We start from the raw sequence: 20,548 nt of genomic DNA, 5'->3' as shown, positions 1-20,548 counted from the left end.
TACCTTCCTCTTGCCTACTGACAAGGGGTAGAGTAGGCTCAACGCCGGCCGACCAGGGGGGTCCGGTCTCAAGGGCAGCCGCCCGAGAGACTAGGACAGGGTCTAAAGGCCTCTTGAACATGAAAAATGAACACAGAGCCCTCTGACCAGAACGTGGCCAGACAGGCAACATGTTGACTGAATGGAACAGCAACCCCTCACATGTCCTGTGTCCCCGTCCAGAGCACAGAACCAGAGAAGGAAGCTGACCTGTCCTCCAGATAGACTCTGGTAAGAGATAAGCAAGGCGATGCCCAGGACAGCATCGTACATATCTCCTCCACACTTGCCCTGCCAAACAGGGCTGTTGACGCAGCAACACCTTGCGTGGAGAGCGTGTGCATAAACTGGCACGAGGATCCCGTCCCGCTTACACATAGGCTTGTGAAACTGATCGCACAGCCAATGAACAAGTCTCTGTTTAGATAGAGGCATGTCAACCAAGGCACACAACACCTATGTCTGATGCTGCTGCTCTAGCTTGACATCTAGTGGGCTAAAACAAAACCGCATAGAGTGCCTTTAAAGGTGATATAGCAGTACAACAGACTCCTTCCTACCTGTCAGATTCTGAAACAGGAAAGGACACCGACCTCGATCGCTCAGTGGAGGTCTGAGGGAAAGAAGAGAAACCTGCTTCAGCTACAAACATTGACTGTAGATAGAATGGACAGGATTAAGACCCTTTCAATATATTTTAAGACCTCAACACCACTTTTGTCACATCAGCAATAGGGGTGTAAATCATGTGTCATCATGATACGATAGTATATAGATTATTTGGACAACGATACGATATTTGCTGATATCACAACGTCTGCCACAAAACAATTTTGATTTAATTCAGGGGTCTGGGCATATATCACATGATATATGCCCATTTAACACAATCCGCTACAAAATTTAATACCTCATCAAATGGCAATGACTTTTTAAACATTTACTGAAAATGCATTTACGTTTCAAAAGTCATAAAAGTGGCCCACCAAGTGTGTGAAGATTATCTTGCTGAACACAAATTACCACACCCATAAACTTTTGTTGATGCATTTAAGTGAAATCCCCATTCTAAAACCCCATAGACTTTTCCCTTGACGAACCAACATGGCAGCGATTTCTGGTTAAGCCTAAAAAAATATGTCATCCCTGTGGTACTCTGTTTGATTAGTGTGAAATTAGCCTCTAATAGGTATGATCTGACACAGAAACCAGGGCAGCGGACAGGGTCTCTTACCTCCTTTTTGACATCTTTCTCCTTAATTTGGACATCAGAAGAACAGGGATGTGCAGTATCACTCACATTTTCCTGGAGACAGACATTGTGTTGTTTGGTTAGTGTGAAATTAGCCTCTAATAGGTATGATCTGAAACAGAAACCAGGGCAGCAGACAGGGTCTCTTACCTCCATTTTGACATCCTCCTCCTCAATTTGGACATCAGAAGAACAGGGATGTGCAGTATCACTCACATCTTCCTGGAGACAGACATTGTGTTGTTTGGTTAGTGTGAAATTAGCCTCTAATAGGTATGATCTGACACAGAAACCAGGGCAGCGGACAGGGTCTCTTACCTCCTTTTTGACATCTTTCTCCTTAATTTGGACATCAGAAGAACAGGGATGTGCAGTATCATCACTCACATTTTCCTGGAGACAGACATTGTGTTGTTTGGTTAGTTGTAAATTAGCCTCTAATAGGTATGATCTGAAACAGAAACCAGGGCAGCAGACAGGTCTCTTACCTCCATTTTGACATCCTCCTCCTCAATTTGGACATCAGAAGAACAGGGATGTGCAGTATCACTCACATTTTCCTGGAGACAGACATTGTGTTGTTTGGTTAGTGTGAAATTAGCCTCTAATAGGTATGATCTGAAACAGAAACCAGGGCAGCAGACAGGGTCTCTTACCTCCATTTTGACATCCTCCTCCTTAATTTGGACATCAGAAGAACAGGGATGTGCAGTATCACTCACATTTTCCTGGAGACAGACATTGGGCCGGCCCAGGAACCCTATGGCCGCTTCGGTGCAGCCCGTCAAGAAGAGGGCGATGTAGGTTATTGGTACCTGTGCCCAGGGAGACATTGGAGTGGTCAAGACGAGGCGGGTGAGTGTCTTTGCCACAAGGTTCTCCTCTGACCTCGAAGCAGAGCTGCTGGCTAAGTATATTGGGGACAAACTTGGCCGCGTTGCTAACTGTGAACGTATTGAGACTGTGGGCAACCGATACAGCTCCTTTAAAGTAAGTGCCGAGTGCAATGATGTCTCTGTGCAAGCCTGATCTGTGGCCTGAGGGCTCTGTGGTCAGGCGCTACTATGAACCTCGCAAGAAGGGTGCTGTGGTGGCCAACTTGACCTCTCCCCCTCCTGCTGTCTGTGTAAATGAGCCGTCAACAGATGGACAGGCGGTGGGGGTCAATATAGCACCTCTCCTGCCTGTCAATGGTGAAAGTGCCTCTGACAGAGCTATGGTCAAATAATTAATTATGTTGGTGGGCTCATATAACTGTCGAGGGCTGCGTCTTGGAGGCAGTGATGGTGATAGAGCGCGAAATGTGACATTCTCTGCCTGCAGGAAACTTTCCTCTCTAAACAAGAGTTGGGCCTCTTGAACTCCTCCAATGGAAATTTTCATGGAGTTGGCTTGTCAACTACTGACCTGTCTATGGGTATAATAAGGGGGAGAATAGCTGGGGGTGTTGCTATCCTCTGGCACAAGAAACTGGACCCAGTGCTAAGTGTTATTAGGCTTGATGTAGACTGGTGTATTGCTGTGCAGTATAAGTCTAAAGACAATGAATTTATTGTTCTTAATGTGTACACACCTTATGAATGTCTGCACAATGAGGATGACTACCTAAGTAAACTTGCTTTTATACACTCTTTTATGCAGGATAATCCTTGTACTTGTGTTTATGTCGTAGGCGACTGGAATGCTGACATAACAGATAAAAGCTCCCTATTTGCCAAGCACCTGGTTCACCTTTGTGAGGACAGTGATCTCATAATATCCAGTCAAGTGCTCTTACCAGCTGACAGCTATACTTATATTAGTGAAGCCTGGCACACTACATCCTGGCTTGATCACTGTGTTACCACGGCCGATGCTCATGCCAATATCCGCTCTATGGAGATTGTATATGAAGCATCCATGAGTGACCACATTCCTTTTACTTTTTATATTGAGGTGGACAGTCTCCCAGAGTTGAGTCGGGAGAGCAATGACGGCTCTAGAGCTAAAGTAGACTGGTCAAAACTCTCAGATGTTGATATCAGGTCGTATGGTGAAAGAACTGATGCTCTTCTGAACAATGTGTTTTTGCCTTATGGTGCTATTATGTGTTCTGATCTTAATTGTAAGAACAAAGCTGACCATATTGCTCTTTGCGCTATGTATGAGACTATAGCTGAAACCATCTGTAATGCCAGTACTTGCTTTACATATGCAAATAGGGCAAAAAGTAAGCCGGGTAAACCAGGTTGGCAGAAACATGTAGCTCCTCATCATGCTGCAGCCAGGGAAGCTTACAGTGAGTGGGTCCAGGCAGGCAGGCCCAGGCAGGGACCTTCTCTGGACTACAAAAAGTTCACACATGCCAGATACAAATCAGCCATCCGCTATGTTGCCAGACATGAACAACTTATTAGAGCAGACTCTATGGCAGAGAAGCTCCTTAGCTGTAATGTAACTGGGTTCTGGAAGGAGGTGAAGGCCTTGAACCGGGGAAGCGTGTTCAGTTGAGGGAGTAACTGGATCAGAAAACATAGCAGAGTTGTGGAGGCAGCACTATTCCGCTATCTTTAACTGCTTAGATAGTGACCCATTGGAAGTGGGGAGCATCCCTGACAGCGAGGTATTTGGAGTCACAGCTATTGAGGTGCAGGAGGCAATAACTCAGCTGGCTAATCATAAAGCGGCCGGTCCAGATAATATCACTGCAGAGCATTTAAAGTATGCAAGCCCTAGGGTCTCTGTTCTGCTCGCCATATGTTTTACAGGCCTCATGTCACATGCTGCCAAACTCCATGTTGCCTGTGACCTTGGTGCCAGTCATCAAGGATAAGACAGGCAAGGTGGGTAGCCTGGACAATTACCGGCCAATTGCACTTGCTAGTGTACTCTCCAAAGTTTTAGAGAAAATTTTTGTATCTCGTTTAAGTCCATATTTAGGCACTGTTGATAATCAGTTTGGGTTTAAAGCCAAGCATGGTACTGACCTTTGCATCTATGGACTGAAAGAAGTTATTGACATGTATAAAGGTAAAAACTCCTCGGTCCTAGTGAGTTTCATTGATGCTTCTAAGGTATTTGACCGTGTAAACCACCAGAAACTGTTCATTAAGCTGAGGGAGAGGGGAGTGCCTTGCAATTTGATCAGAATCCTGGCATACTGGTATGCAAACCAGACTATGCAGATCAAGTGGGGCAACGTGGTCTCTGCTCCTTTTGGGGTTGGGAATGGTGTCCGTCAGGGAGGGCTTCTTTCTCCTGTGCTTTTTAATTTTTATATGAATGACCTTTCTGTGCAGCTCAGTAGCTGTAGAACTGGATGTGTGCTTGGTAACACTGTCATTAATAACTTTATGTATGCTGACGACCTGGCCATACTGTCGCCAAGCAGTGCGGGTTTCCAACAGCTGCTAAATATTTGTTCCGACTATGGTGTACAGTTTGATGTAAAATACAATGCTAAAAAGAGTGTCATTATGATCTTCAGGACAAGAGATGATAGGGATCTCTCCTTCCCATCCTTTTATCTGTCAGGACATGTGCTGGATGTGTGTAGCAGTACTAAATATCTGGGCCACATCATTAATGATCATATGAGTGATGACGATGACATGTATAGACAGCGACGTATGTTGTATGCACAAGCAAATATGCTGAGAAATAAGTTTTATTTCTGCTCTGAAGAGATTAATATAACCCTGTTCAAAGCCTATTGTACATCGCTTTATACTGCCCCCTTGTGGGTCAAGTTTAAGCAGGCTAGCATTCAGAAACTGCAGGTGGCCTACAATGACTGTATGAGAATACTGCTTGGGAGGCCAAGGTGTTGTAGTGCCAGTGAAATGTTTTGTGGTGTAGGGGTCAATACCTTTCATGCCCTACTGAGAAACCTGGCCTATAAATTTATTTGTCGTCTGAATGTTTCTCAGAATATCATAATCATGCTTCTGACTCAGGCCAGTCTTAGTGCAATTAAGTATCACTCCAGCACTTGGGCTCATTGGTACAGGCTCTTATTGTAGTATTTTTTGATGTGCTGATGTTAATTGTTTAATTGTTTGATGTTGTGTTGTTGTTTTTTACTGTGTGTTTTTATTGGACCTTGTGTCTGCTAATAAAGATTGATTGATTGATTGATTGATTGTGTTGTTTGGTTAGTGTGAAATTAGCCTCTAATAGGTATGATCTGACACAGAAACCAGGGCAGCAGACAGGGTCTCTACCTCCATTTTGACATCCTCCTTCTTAATTTGGACATCAGAAGAACAGGGATGTGCAGTATCACTCACATCTTCCTGGAGACAGACATTGTGTTGTTTGGTTAGTGTGAAATTAGCCTCTAATAGGTATGATCTGACACAGAAACCAGGGCAGCAGACAGGGTCTCTTACCTCCTTTTTGACATCTTCCTCCTTAATTTGGACATCAGAAGAACAGGGATGTGCAGTATCACTCACATCTTCCTGGAGACAGACATTGTGTTGTTTGGTTAGTGTGAAATTAGCCTCTAAAGCCACTTTCACACATGTCTGGAATTCAGGAGTTATCTAGAGGGCATCCGTATGGCGGTGTATGTGTGAACAGATTTTGGTGGTTCATGCGCGCTCCCGCGAGCCTCCTAGCTGTAGGGAAGTGTACCCCCAGCCGTAGTGGCAGGAGCGTATTGTCCCCCCCCCCCCCTCCAGAGCTCCGTGAAGTAGCCAGGTCAGTGAGTGCATGAGGACAGAGACATAAAGCCAGCGTGACAGATTATTATTATATAAATAGTCGATGTGAATGAGCGAGCAAAAAAAACATCATGCCGTTTCAGTGTTTCCAAATGAAGCTCAAACCTGGTCCGTGTGCGACAGCCAACATGTTGCTGGATTGAAAGGCTCATGGCTCTGATCTGATTTCATGTCTGCATAGCTTCGCACAGCACACACATTTAATAAGCATTTTTGGACGCGAGGGTCGTCCCGCTTCCCAGTATTGGACATTGCTAGGTAGGGTATCTGGATCTGATTGCGTTCATGCCTTTGATTTAACATTTACACAGCGTTTGTGAAGATTCAAGGGCAGAACCGCAAATTCCAAGTAGCGTCAAGTCAGGCAGTATAAAACGAAACCTCTGGGTATAACCTTCGCAATAATGGCAATTAAATAAAGTAAATGCCCGTGTAATGTTTTTTTGTGTGTTTCGAAAGATACAGAACGGGGATAAACTGGAAGAATATCTGCTCCCTTCGAAAAGTCAATTTTAACCCATAGTGAGTCGACCATTCTGATTTTTTGTTACTAAGTAATACAACATTTATTTTATTTTGAAGGTAAAAACGTCTAGCTTCCTGTATTCTATATAATTCTAGTAGGTTTGATGCATTTTAGGACTGAACATAGCAAAGACCTGTTTTGTTTGTAGTGTTTGCGACTCGAGGAAATCGATGCATCTGGGCGTGAGTTGTAGGGTTGTTTAATTAATTACTAACGTTATGCGCAAACGATTATATGCCGTGAACGTTAGGCAGTTATCGCCCATTATGTATTTTTAGTTTTCACAACTCCCCATTTGTGTGGTCATGCCCAAATTCCCCCACCCCCGCCCCCTCTCTACTTTACAAACTCTGCGGAGGTGCTACTCATGTGAGAATGCAACATGCCTCATGTGTGAAAGGGTACACTTCACATATCATCCGGGGCAGGCTCAGTGGGGAGCAACCCTCACCTGATCCGGAGTTCATGTGTGAAAGTAGCTTAATAGGTATGATCTGACACAGAAACCAGGGCAGCAGACAGGGTCTCTACCTCCATTTTGAGATCTTCCTCCTTAATTTGGACATCAGAAGAACAGGGATGTGCAGTATCACTCACATCTTCCTGGAGACAGACATTGTGTTGTTTGGTTAGTGTGAAATTAGCTTCTAATAGGTATGATCTGACACAGAAACCAGGGCAGCAGACAGGGTCTCTACCTCCATTTTGAGATCTTCCTCCTTAATTTGGACATCAGAAGAACAGGGATGTGCAGTATCACTCACATTTTCCTGGAGACAGACATTGTGTTGTTTGTTTAGTGCGAAATTAGCTTCTAATAGGTATGATCTGACACAGAAACCAGGACAGCAGACAGGGTCTCTACCTCCATTTTGACATCTTCCTCCTTAATTTGGACATCAGGGACCAGTTGCACCAAGTGGTCTTACGACTGGTCTTAAGCTAAGTTGGTCGTAACTTTAGCTACGCCGGTTGCACTGACAGGGCATAAGCCTTTTTCTCACTAAGACCGGTCGTAAATATTACGCCTGGTCAGGAGGAGGCGTAAGGTGCCTGTTCCAAGAGATCTCCGTGGTAGTCTTTCGGCAGAGATCTGCTGTGATTGAGTCCTCACCGTCCTCATCGTCGTAAAAGTCGCCTTTGAAGCATGACATTCGATTATAACGAACTAGTTGTGTGGCTTAGCCTTCCCAAATGTGGAGGGTCGTTTTTTAGAATTTAATACATAGAATTGGGAACGTTACATTCAATTTCATTCAGACTGTCTGGCACTCAATCGCTGCCATTTTTCCCCCGGAGCGAGGGAGGGTGGGAGGAGGGAGGGCGTAGTGATGCACATACAGTAGTGGCTGATAGAGCGTAGTGGCACAGTGACGCTCCAAGCAGGTCGCGAGGCACATTTTTGCAACATCATCCAATCAGGGGGCATTCTCCGGCAATTCGCATTGCTACGACCGCGTAGTTAAGACCAGACGTAAGCCCTGTTGGTGCAACAGGCGTAAATCCACTCTAAAGACGGGTCTTAACTAAGACCGACGTAGGAGTTACGACCAGGCATAGTTAAGACCACTTGGTGCAACTGGCCCCAGAAGAACAGGGATGTGCAGTATCACTCACATCTTCCTGGAGACAGACATTGTGTTGTTTGGTTAGTGTGAAATTAGCCTCTAATACAGTGGTGGGCAATGTTTTTTTCCAGAGGGCCATACTGACTTACATCAAGTAAGCAAAGATCGAAGATAGGGATGCATGATAATTATCGGCCGATATGGCCATTTTGCGTTATAGTAGTGTAAACACAGTGTCCGTACTGCCCCCCACACTTGCTGAGGGGTCCACCCGCTATGCCGACCACCCGCTATGCCGACCACCCGCAATGCCGACCTTAGGTTTAGGCGTGGGGGTGGGAGAGGTTAGGTTTTGGGATGTGCAGTATCACTCACATCTTCCTGGAGACAGACATTGTGTTGTTTGGTTAGTGTGAAATTAGCCTCTAATACAGTGGTGGGCAATGTTTTTTTCCAGAGGGCCATACTGACTTACATCAAGTAAGCAAAGATCGAAGATAGGGATGCATGATAATTATCGGCCGATATGGCCATTTTGCGTTATAGTAGTGTAAACACAGTGTCCGTACTGCCCCCCACACTTGCTGAGGGGTCCACCCGCTATGCCGACCACCCGCAATGCCGACCTTAGGTTTAGGCGTGGGGGTGGGAGAGGTTAGGTTTTGGGTTAGGGTCTGGGGGAGGTTAGGTTTAGGCATGGCATGGGGGAGGTTAGGTTTGGCTGGGGGCTGGGAGAGGTTAGGTTTTGGGTTAGGGTCTGGGGGAGGTTAGGTTTGGCGTGGGGGCTGGGAGAGGTTAGCTCCACCGACACGCTGCACGCCGCCTCGCTCAGCTGGTTCTGCTTGTGGGCTATCGGCATTGCGACCTGTCGGCACATAGATGCGGCACCACTTCCTGAATGGTATTGCATCAAGGATTTTTTTTTTTTATATCAACAACATAAAAGTGGATTTTATGCAACAAGTTGGAAGCGGCAACATCAGTTATTTAGAAGAAGAGGATGTTCTTCACTTCAAGTTTCTGGCTCAGCAAGGACTCGTTATAAGACTAGACGCGGGATGGGAGATGCTAATAGGGTCCCCGGGCGCTAACGCTCAGTATGAGCGTGAGGAGCGCCTGGCTAGCAGGGTATAAGGTCAAGGTTAACTGTTACAACACTGAGAATTTTATAATAAGAAGTAGCAGGCTTTACAGCAGCTCACATACAACTATTAACAAAATCCGCAGATTCGGTTTGGGCCTGGTGATCAAATAACACGCACATTCGCCATTAGCCCTTTTTTTTTTTAGCTAGATATTAACTAAGCTAGCCACTTACCTTCATTGGGCACTGATGTGAATACTGGTTTCGAATGATGAAAAGGCTTTTCTCCAATGTGGGGGTGTGGTAGACCCACACACTTATGAATAATCTCCGTTCTCTTGTGATCAAAATTCCTGCTCACTTGATGCTGGCTTTGTGGTCATGGTGGATCAGTTTCGTTTCCGCCGGTAGCAGTCCATTCAGGGCACGTGGGAATTTGGTGCTTCGGACATAATCAGTTCTGTTTCCTGTTGTGTCCTCTTTTTTTCTCTTTCTCTAGTTCTAAGGAATAACCAAAAAACTAATGTCACTCAAAATCTGAGGGTCTCTGCTTAGAATAACAAGCCGCACATGAGACAAACAGAGAGAGGCCGCTTTGAGTCAGACAGAGTGAAGACGCCTCGACTGTTCACATCAGGTTGGTTGGAAACTATTCATAAAGTGAACTGACAGTATGGTAGCCTATATACAATCCAGTTCAGCTCCTGCAGTTGGAGTGTGGATGTGGATGTAACCAACTGTAATGAAACACACTGAATTGAATTGCAATGCCAGGAAACATAACTAAACATTTAATTCCACTAGGCCTAAACTGACTGTTAAATCTGCGTAGGTTTAATTCCCACGTGTCACTGAATGCAGCATAGAAAACCAAACCATTTCAACCAGACTCTATCATCAGTCATTTACGCACGCACACACGCACGCACGCACGCACGCACGCACGCACGCACGCACGCACGCACGCACGCACACACACACACACACACACACACACACACACACACACACACACACACACACACACACACACACACACACACACACACACACAGGCACTGCCAAGAGTAATTCTCCCTGTTCTCATTAAAAACACTTCACTTGTAATAACAAAAAAGCTCACAGACTGTCTCTCAATGTCTTTTATTAAGTCTCACCACCTGACAAATACTCGCTCTGGCTCTGCTACTTCCATATTCAACTCATACAGATTCATCTCTAAATCTCTCTTGTCCATAGTTTTATTTGGCAAAGTTGTGCAATAAATAAGTATTTACAACAATAAGGGGAAAAAACAATTGAAAAGCAACAACACATTACTGTCATTAGAGGAGCAAAATCGTAAATCAAAAATCATATGGTAATGTGACAGCCAGTCAAACTGCCTGCAATCAATATTGTTGCGTCGAAAGTTGAAAGATCTCGGAAACATACAATGGTCATAGCTGATAGTTTTGGTGGATGGATAAAGACCTGGGTGGGCCGCATACTCACTTTTTCTCTCTCTCATTCTCTATCACTCTCTCGCACTCACTCTCTCTGTCTCTCAGTGTCTCTCTCTCTCACTCTCTCTCAATAGTATTAAGATTCTCTTCAGATCCAACTGTCTTGGATCTTTGATGCGCCATTGTGGAATTTTAAAAAGTATCCCAGCAAAGACAGCTCAGAGATCTGGGGGAAAGGAAAAACAGATCACAGATAGATAGATGGATCACACATAATGGCCATCACAGTCAGAATCACAGAAGTCAGAAAATCCTGCATGTTAGGTGCATTCAAGGCATGTCTTACCTCTGCACTCGTATCTGAGGTCTGAGAAAAGGACGTGTTCCTGAGAGAAGACAAACAGGCCCAGTCTGCCTCCGGCCAAGGTGTGGTCGTACACTGGCCCCGAGTCCGACATGATGTCCCTGCCCTCGTACACCACCACCCTGCAGGACGCACGCACGCACGCACGCACGCACGCACGCACGCACGCACGCACGCACGCACGCGCGCACACACACACACACACACACACACACACACACACACACACACACTTTACACTGCACCTAACACAACATAATCCTCTAAAGAGAGCAGCTAGAACTGCCTCAAAATAGTGCTGTTCTACACTTCTGTTGAAATACATCACTGTTCCTATGCATATTACCTGTCATTTAAATGGGAGGGGGAAGGAACCACCATATTTTTTAAAGCACTTAAATAAATAACATCTATTGGTGATGTGCCTTGCTTTTCCCCCCTTTCTTACTGAAGTTGAGGTGGACAAGGCAGGTTGAGGGAAAGTAGGTCAAATAAATGACAGCACTTTTGATCACAAAACAATTCCTGGAATGCACTCACATCACAAATTGATGATGAACAGTCTGAGGATCCGAGGGTGGATTCCTCTATTCAGTAGGGAGTGGGACTAAAACCTGGGTGAAATGGAGGTCTGGAATTACCCCAAAAGCCAGGCCCCAAAAAGCCAGGCCCCAAAAGCGTGACTTCAAGCTTAGCCAATGGTATCAAAAGCATTCACTGTAAAGAGACAGTAATGGGTTACTGCTAATGTGAAGTAGTTTCCACAAGGGAGGGGGTGTTTTTCTACTCAGAAAGCCCAGAACTTTGTCCACCTCCCAAAAACGTTGATTTTGAGTTTGGCAAAGTTAACTTCCATAATCCTGCGCCAATTGTGGTTTATGACAACTCAACACGAAAATCTGAATTTGGACCCGGCAGAGGAATACCACTCAAGTGAAGAACGCTTCGATTCCCTACATCTTCGTGAGTCCACACAGGTTCACATCTCAGTTCTCTGGTTTGTGGCGATGGTTCCTTGACCATAGGAATAAATATGGCACAGCTAAATGTCATTAATTGACAACTGAAAACTGACAGGAATACATTTTCCTTCATGTGCTAGATATTCTGGGGCCAGTCATAATAATAATATAACATAATTCCAGCCACTATCAAAACTTCCAGTACCAAGAACCGACACAGTAACCACACTGGAAATGACAAAGAGTGATGGTGGTACCTGATGAAGCCAGTCTTGGGTCTGTGGATGAGGTGCATGCGATATGCTGTGAAGTCCTTCCAGCCAATTTTGTTGGGGTCATGCCACAATGTTCTGACCTGAGACAGACAGACACACACACACACGTACACACACGTACGTACACACACACACACACACACGTACACACACGTACGTACACACACACACACACACACGTACACACACGCGCATGCGCGTACAGAGGTGAGATTAATAATTTTGAATCCCTCACATGTATTAGCAGTGATTTCCATTACACAAGGCATAATATGAAGACAAGGAGTTGTCAGTCACTGGTCCATGCCTGGTGTCTGGTGTTTCCAGTGTGCCACAGGGCATTGCGGAGATACTCCCCCGGCCCTGTGGTGGAGTTGACCAATTTGATGGAGACTCCCGCTGTGCCGAAGGCTTTGGATGGCCTCTTCTCCCAGTAGGCCTGGGACACCTGCTCTCGCAGAATAAGTGTTTGCAGGATAAAGGAGACATAGTTTTGGTTAGATGCCTGCAGACTGTCATGATTTATGCTCGCAGAATAGTCGTCATCTGCTTCTGCTTTCCCCTGGTGTGTTGCTAGGGGCTGCTGTAGTAGAAAACCAGCTGAGTTGTAGTGAAGGGGAATTTTGACGGCGGATGAAGAGGGACAGCGGCCCCTCGTTTGAGGAACTTTTAAATTTAAGCCCATTATTAATTAAAAGTTTTCGACGGAGAATTGAGGGGAAAATGGCCATTTCTCTTCTCGTTAGTGAAGCCAATGTGTGTCGACGCTGGAGTTCTTTGAAGTAAATAAAGTGGAACTAAAGTGGATGCAGGCAAGCTGGAAATTGGTGCAGCCAAAAAAAGAAAGAAAGTTGGGAGTAGGCCAAGCCCATAATGTGCAGCAGAGTGCCCCCCAGGAAGTTTTCAGCATTTGTGTGCTGTGGCACAATTGTGGTATTCTCAACAATGGGAGTAAATCATTCACTGTTTATCGGAGATGAGTGAGAGAGAGACAGAGAGAGAGACAGAGAGAGAGAGAGAGAGAGAGAGAGAGAGAGAGAGAGGAGGAAAGCATTCACTCCTCACTTGTTTCCACATGACAACATAGAAGCGTCGACTGGATTGGTAGGCGAACACGACGCCTGCGTAGTCGTCGTCTCGGTTGGTGTTCACGTAAAACGTCACGCTGAAGTCCACCGCGCTGAACTTGTCATATCCTGCCACCAGAGCACATTCCATCATATTTTTGTGGGAATCATATTCACCTTCTGCCATTGTTCTTCATATTGGTATGAGATAGGGTGAGTCTCACCGAGGGCGATGCCAGGGTCGGAGTTGGCGGTCTGCAGCAGCTCGGTGCCCTGGCTGCGGATCACCCAGAAGGGATCAGACTGGGTGGTCCCGCGCGGGTCCAGCAGCACCACTTGAAACTTCCTGAAGTCCGTGGATCTGATGTCCCGGTTCTCCGGACAGGGGTCCATCGCGTCGGGAATGCTGTCGTTGTCAAAGTCGTCGTGGCACGCATCTCCACAGCCGTCACCTGGGAGACAGATGGGAGAGGAGAGAGGGTGCAAGAATGTCATTTCCCCCCCTCTCCTTGGAATGTGATGGAGGGAAGAAGGACTACTATACTAATAATATCCCTAGGTTTTTACTACATGACAGCATCATCAATTTATCACTGATGAATACAAATGTTTGCACATTGAGGTCAGATAAACAGCCTTTTCCCTGTCATTAATGCATTGCATTATGAAGCCAGATGTTCTCATAAGACTGCAAGAACTAAATCATACAACATGAAAGAAATCATCAAAAATAACGAGCCAACTAGACGTTTTTGCCAAGTTTTAAAGTGGTAATCTTCAAGATTCTCTTTTCTTTGGTGCTAAAGCTCTCGTTGCAGTTTGTGTTAATATGTTACGCTGTACCTCCCAGAAATCATTTGTCAATCAAAGAGTGTGTCCAATACTGTGACGTTGTTTTCCTTGGCCTAGGGATCTCAGGGCGTCACGGCCAGAGGAAGGGGCAACGGAGGCCATGGCCTTTGGCTGCTCATGGTGCTTCACAGCGTTCCACTGAAAGTGTTTCCTTGCCGGAGTGTAATATGGGAGGCACGCTGTATGACGTAACTTCCGTCACAGCCCAGCCAACCAGATCTCTCCTCCAGCATCTGGGCGGAGCACCGGGAGTCACTTGTGATTCAGACCTTCCATCGCTGGAAGCTTGCCGACGTCGACGGTGGGCCTCACTCACCACATGAGACTAGTTCAGCCATTGTGGCATCACTGTGCATTTATGCCAAAGAAACCAAGGGGCAATCTCCGGTTCTGAAAAGTGAAGCCAATGCGGAAGTGCCTTAAACCTGCATTCTTTTGAATGGCCTGCAGGGGATACTCCACTGGATGCAAAAAGAAGTCTGATTGTATGGAAGTCAATGGGAAAAATTACCCCACTTATCACTTGATTTATGACCTCAGTAAACACTTTCCTAATTAGTTTATGGTCTCCATCGCTAATTTCAAGTCTTCTTCAATACAGGATGATGTTCATTTAGTAAATTATTATCCCATTTCGAGTAAAATAGACGATAAAGCAGACTATGTTTTGGGGGGTGATTGACAGGTCGGCTGTCCAGTGATTGCACACCTCGCAGATTGTGGACCAATAGCAGGCGGCGCTGCAACTCTGTGGGAAACCCCTGGTCTCACGGTAGCTGCTTCTGGCTCCAAATAACCAAGATGGCCACAGTCAAATTGCCAAACCTCAAAAGGGAACTCCACAAAGCAACAGGTGACATCACGGTGGCTACGGTCTATGAAACAAACACATGACATGGCTTTACTGACCGTTAGAGTCCAGCTGGTCCCTGTTGGGTACCAATCTGCAGTTGTCGCGGTCGTCAGGGATACCGTCATTGTCGTCGTCATGGTCACAGACGTCTCCTTTCCCATCCTTGTCGTGGTCCGCCTGGTTGCTGTTGGCGATGTAGGGACAGTTGTCTAGAGAGTTCTGGTGTCCGTCCTCATCGATGTCGTCATTGTCGTCACACGTGTCCCCAACTAGGTCACTGTCGGAGTCAAGCTGCACGCACGCACGCACACACGCACGCACGCACACACACACACACACACACACACACACACACATTAAAATGGTGGCTCAGCCCAGCAGACTAGTAATGTATGTGTACAGTATATGTATATAATATATCATTTGTGTGCGTGTTTGCGTCTTTTCTTGATCTTTTTTTCTGATTTGCCCCGTTTTCTGCCCAGTTGTACTTGGCCAATTTCCCCCTGATGTCCTGGTCGCTGCTCCACCCCCTCTGCCGATCTGGGGAGAGTTGTAGACTAGCACATGCTTCCTCCGATACATGTGCAGTTGCCAGCAGCTTCTTTTCACCTGTCGGCAAGGAGTTTCACCGACAGGACGTAGTCGTAGCGCGTGGGAGGATCACCAGTTCCCCTCCCCCAAAACACACGCCACGACCGACCAGAACACATACCCTTAATCCAGCTTCCCACCCGCAGACATTGGCCAATTGTGCCTGTATGGACGCCTGACCAAGCCGGAGGTAACACGTGGGCTCGAACCTGCGACCCTCGTGTTGGTAGGCAGGGAATCTACCGCTGCACTACCTGCTTGTGTGTCTTTGTGTGTTCTTCTCTACCTGTAATGGGTTATGTAGAAGAGGACAGTTGTCACACTGGTCTCCAACACCGTCCAGGTCTGTGTCCCTCTGGTCGGTGTTATAGATCAAGGGACAGTTGTCACGGTCATTCAGAGCCTCTGGAGGACAGAGCGAGAGAGAGGGGGGAGTGAGGGATAGGGGGAGAGAAAGGGTGGCATAGGAATAGAGACAGAGGGAGAGAGGAGAGAGGGGAGAAGAGTGAGATCAGAGCAATTACATTTTATATGACATTTCAAACTTAAGCACACATAAAACATAACAATAACCAGTCCATCAAATCTGTTGAAAGTCTTCCATGACTGTGATCACCCCTGTTGAGCTTTGGGAGGAGCAACAGGCACACATCTGCTGTCTGAGGTCAGCCAGACACAGGTTTGCTCAATCTGCCTTTGAGCCTGAGATCTCTCATAACCACAGTTATGAGGAGAAACCATTGTTCTGCCATCAACCAGACTGGTCTTCCTTTTGTGCTCGCTAAGTGCATCTAAGTGAGTGATATTATGAAGTTGATCGCTTAATCTTTAGATTATTGGTTTATTCTTTCATTCCTTATCAGATTGCTGATATATCATCATTTATATATCAGCCTAATTCAATTCAAAACCAATTGAGAATTTGGGTTTATGTGCAGTATTTGTGTTGAGTTGAGAAAATACGTGACTGTTTCTAAATGCCATATGGATCTCGCTTTGTATGCTCTATACAGAACCCACCACTTAATGAGGTTAAAGGGAATAACAGACACCAGCTGATCCAATTTAAAGTCACTCACCATCTCCACTACTCCAAGCAGGAATTACATAGGATCGTCCCTACTGTATCACCACTGTGTGAAAGGTGTCAAGTGTCGGAGGGAACACTATCTCATGCCTTTTGGTTCTGCCCTTCACTGACGGGATTCTGGGCCAAAATATTTGACTGGTACTCTAAGGCCTACAAAATAACCCTTCAGCCGGAGGCAGAACTCGCCATCTTTGGCAGTTCAGAGTCTTGTCTGAACTTCCCTACAGCTGTGCAACAATATCTGACACAGGGGACAACTGTTGCCAAGAAACTAATCCTGAAGGAATGGAAGTTCCCCTCTTCACCCTCTTTTCAATTGTGGCTGACGGATATGAACTCTGTTATACAGACGGAGAGACTTAGGTTCCTGAGGACCAACTCACTTGGGAAGTTTTCAGTTATTTGGGACCCGTTTCTGGCCTATCTCGCTGAAGTTAGGGCAACGGGTGACTCCCCTGGCTGGTTTCTCATGGACCCCTTGCATGGAATCCCGGGCATAATATCTTCTACAAACCTATAAGCACCATATGTGACTGGTAGCGTGACGTAATACCGAATGTCGACAATATTATGTTTTTTTTTCTTTTTCTTTCTTGTGTCTGAGCCCATTTGTTTGTCTTGTTCATGTTTTGTTTAAAAAAACTTTAAAATAAAATATTGGAAAAAAAGAGGTTAAAGGGAATGTCCAAGTCACAATAAAGCTCCTTTTTTGTGGAATCTGTCGTTTCCTCTCCCTAATTCAGTGCCTCATATCCAACACGGTTCCTAGGCTCCAGGCCAGCCCTCTCCAGCTGAGTACCGCAGGAATAAGTCTGGAAGACCTGATGGTGAGCAGCACTTCCGGTTATGTATAAAAGTCGATTTCATTATGGGATTTTGGTTAAATGCTTGAAATAAGGTCTGTGTTTAACAAACGTTTATGAAAGAGCAAACTTTGTGTTCAGCAAGATAATCTTCACAAATGAGGACCACTTTTATGATTTTCGAAGCATTAATGCGTTTTCTTTAACGTGACTTTCAGAAAACGCTTCAAAAGTCATAAAACTGGTTCTCATTTCTGAAAATTATGTTGCTGAACAAAAAGTTCGCTGTTTCATAAACTTTTGTTAACCACATACATTATTTCATGCATTTAACCAAAGTTCCCATACAAAAATCCGATTGACTTTTACACGTAGGAACCAGGAAGTGCAGGGACTTCTGCCTACAAAAATACGTCATCCCTGCGGTACTCTTAGGTCTCACCATCTCACCTAAAACACAATCTGAATCATAATTGAGTAAATGTCCTCTCTAATCATATGTATGCCAGGCCTGATTAGCTGGTACCGTCTCCATCCATGTCGATGCTACAGGCATCTCCCTCTCCGTTGTCGTCGGTGTCTGTCTGCAGCGGGTTGTTCTCAAACGGACAGTTGTCACAGCGGTCCCCCACCCCGTCCTTGTCTGAATCAAACTGATGAGGGTTGTACACCAGTGGGCAGTTGTCCTATGCCAAACACACGCACGCGTGTGCACGCACACGCACGCACGCACGCACACACACACACACACACACACACACACACACACACATACACACACACACACACACACACAGAATGTGATTCGGAATGATGACATAATGACAATAAAACTCCTTATTGCCACTATCTCATTCTCATATCCTCTACGTCTCGTTCACATCATCTCACCCTCTCATCTAAGATGTTATCATTGTCATCATCAGGATCACAGGCATCTCCCTGTCCGTCCTTGTTCAGATCTTCTTGTCCAGAGTTGGGCAGTCCAGGACAGTTATCCTGCAGCCAATCACAAGACAGCTTAACAACCTCACATCCAACCAGAAGACTGCTCAGCTAATTGCTGTTTCACAGGCTTTTCCACCATGCCTAGAATAAAATTGTAGGGGAATTACTAAAGTCTTGTGTTGTTGTTTTTTATTCAAAGTTATTGACATCAGTACAAATTATAAGCTATCAACAGCTTAATACCAAATATATTGTTAGTGGCTGTTAAAGGATAAGTTCACACCAAAATGATTTTTTTATTTTATTTCATCACCCCCATGCTAGTGAAAAGGCCTTCATACTGATTGTCTGGCATAATCCAAGTCTACAGAAGCCCCGAGATGCCAAGTTAGATGCCTGCTACAGTGAAGATTTCGGCTAAAAACAGGGTGTAAATGACGTCTTTTCAAGTCAACTTGGCATCTCAGGGTTTCTGCAGACTTGGATTATGCCGCCGTGCACGTGTGTGCATGCCACGCTGTTTGTGACAAATAAAGACACGGTTTGCCCATTCGGTTTAATCTTTAATCTTTAATGAGCACTACGGAGCCAGTGGCACAACCATCTTGTTTAGACAGTGGTACTGTAAGTAGTCTATAGTCAGTCTAAATCTAGTGTGCGTCTATTACCTTCTGACAGTGGTAAGTATAGTCTATAGTCAGTCTAAATCTAGTCTTGTTTGCCAGACTCTCCCAGCAAAGGGGCAGGGAGAGTCTGGCTGGGGACGCTTTCTATTGTGGACTAGAGGGGAAAAAAGCTGTTTACAGCCATCCACCGAACGTACCATGCAGGCTGCTTCATTGCATAATCCACATCAATCGTTTTCAGCGTGTAGCAAACGAGTTAGCGACTAGCGCTGCTGTTGTTATTGTTTCAAAGGCAGCGGCGCAGGCATTTGAGCTCGGCAGATTCGACACATACAGCAGCAGAGGCATACAGATTCGACATGGGGGGCGTGGAAAGGAAATCCAAATATGGTCGCAGCCGCAGTCAGAGCGGGTCGGAGCCAATTGCAGAGTTTGCAGGAAGCGGAATGGGATTTCCATCCGGCACCGACTGAAATGGTCGGCACCAATGGGAGAGCTAAGTCCACTATGCTGCTTCCACCCAGTCAGACTAGTCTAAATCCAGTGTGCGTCTATTACCTTCTGACAGTGGTAAGTAGTCTATAGTCAGTCTAAATCTAGTGTGCGTCTATTACCTTCTGACAGTGGTAAGTAGTCTATAGTCAGTCTAAATCTAGTGTGCGTCTATTACCTTCTGACAGTGGTAGGTAGTCTATAGTCAGTCTAAATCTAGTGTGCGTCTATTACCTTCTGACAGTGGTAAGTAGTCTATAGTCAGTCTAAATCTAGTGTGCGTCTATTACCTTCTGACAGTGGTAGGTAGTCTATAGTCAGTCTAAATCTAGTGTGCGTCTATTACCTTCTGACAGTGGTAAGTAGTCTATAGTCAGTCTAAATCTAGTGTGCGTCTATTACCTTCTGACAGTGGTAAGTAGTCTATAGTCAGTCTAAATCTAGTGTGCGTCTATTACCTTCTGACAGTGGTAAGTAGTCTATAGTCAGTCTAAATCTAGTGTGCGTCTATTACCTTCTGACAGTGGTAAGTAGTCTATAGTCAGTCTAAATCTAGTGTGCGTCTATTACCTTCTGACAGTGGTAAGTAGTCTATAGTCAGTCTAAATCTAGTGTGCGTCTATTACCTTCTGACAGTGGTAGGTAGTCTATAGTCAGTCTAAATCTAGTGTGCGTCTATTACCTTCTGACAGTGGTAAGAAGTAGTCTATAGTCAGTCTAAATCTAGTGTGCGTCTATTACCTTCTGACAGTGGTAAGTAGTCTATAGTCAGTCTAAATCTAGGGTGCGTCTATTACCTTCTGACAGTGGTAAGTAGCGTTCCTCTTGCAGGTCAAGCCGTAGTCGGGCCAGCCGTCCAGATCGGAGTCTTCACCACACAGGAAGCCATCGCCCGCGAACCCCACGTCACACACACACTTGAACAAGAGCTCGGACGCCAGGCCCAGGTACACACACGCAGCATGCTTGTGGCAGGTGTGTGTGCTGTCTTTGCAGGGATTG

At 45.6% G+C, this 20,548-nt stretch overlaps 1 protein-coding gene across 1 annotated transcript in view; it reads right to left on the bottom strand.

Moving 5' to 3' along the window:
* Positions 1-10,361: 10,361 nt before the first annotated feature.
* The window catches only part of LOC310774629 (thrombospondin-2-like), a gene marked incomplete at its 5' end in the record, with an annotated part of 16,609 nt that continues 6,422 nt past the window's right edge, over positions 10,362-20,548 (bottom strand). The window contains 11 exons of the mRNA XM_083634722.1: positions 10,362-10,846; positions 10,967-11,106; positions 12,204-12,301; positions 12,529-12,669; positions 13,287-13,417; positions 13,513-13,740; positions 15,050-15,284; positions 15,874-15,992; positions 18,007-18,166; positions 18,372-18,479; positions 20,344-20,548. The exon at positions 20,344-20,548 is cut by the window's right edge and continues 14 nt beyond it. Of these exons, the coding sequence (XP_083490848.1) occupies positions 10,839-10,846; positions 10,967-11,106; positions 12,204-12,301; positions 12,529-12,669; positions 13,287-13,417; positions 13,513-13,740; positions 15,050-15,284; positions 15,874-15,992; positions 18,007-18,166; positions 18,372-18,479; positions 20,344-20,548 (1,573 nt within the window). The 3' untranslated portion in view covers positions 10,362-10,838. The remainder of the gene's footprint in view (positions 10,847-10,966; positions 11,107-12,203; positions 12,302-12,528; positions 12,670-13,286; positions 13,418-13,512; positions 13,741-15,049; positions 15,285-15,873; positions 15,993-18,006; positions 18,167-18,371; positions 18,480-20,343) is intronic.

The sequence above is a fragment of the Poromitra crassiceps genome (genome assembly GCF_964638095.1).
Source record: "Poromitra crassiceps genome assembly, chromosome: 4".
Lineage (NCBI taxonomy): Eukaryota > Metazoa > Chordata > Actinopteri > Beryciformes > Melamphaidae > Poromitra > Poromitra crassiceps.
Note: the sequence above shows the minus strand (reverse complement) of the source record. Positions and strands in the feature narration are given on the sequence as shown.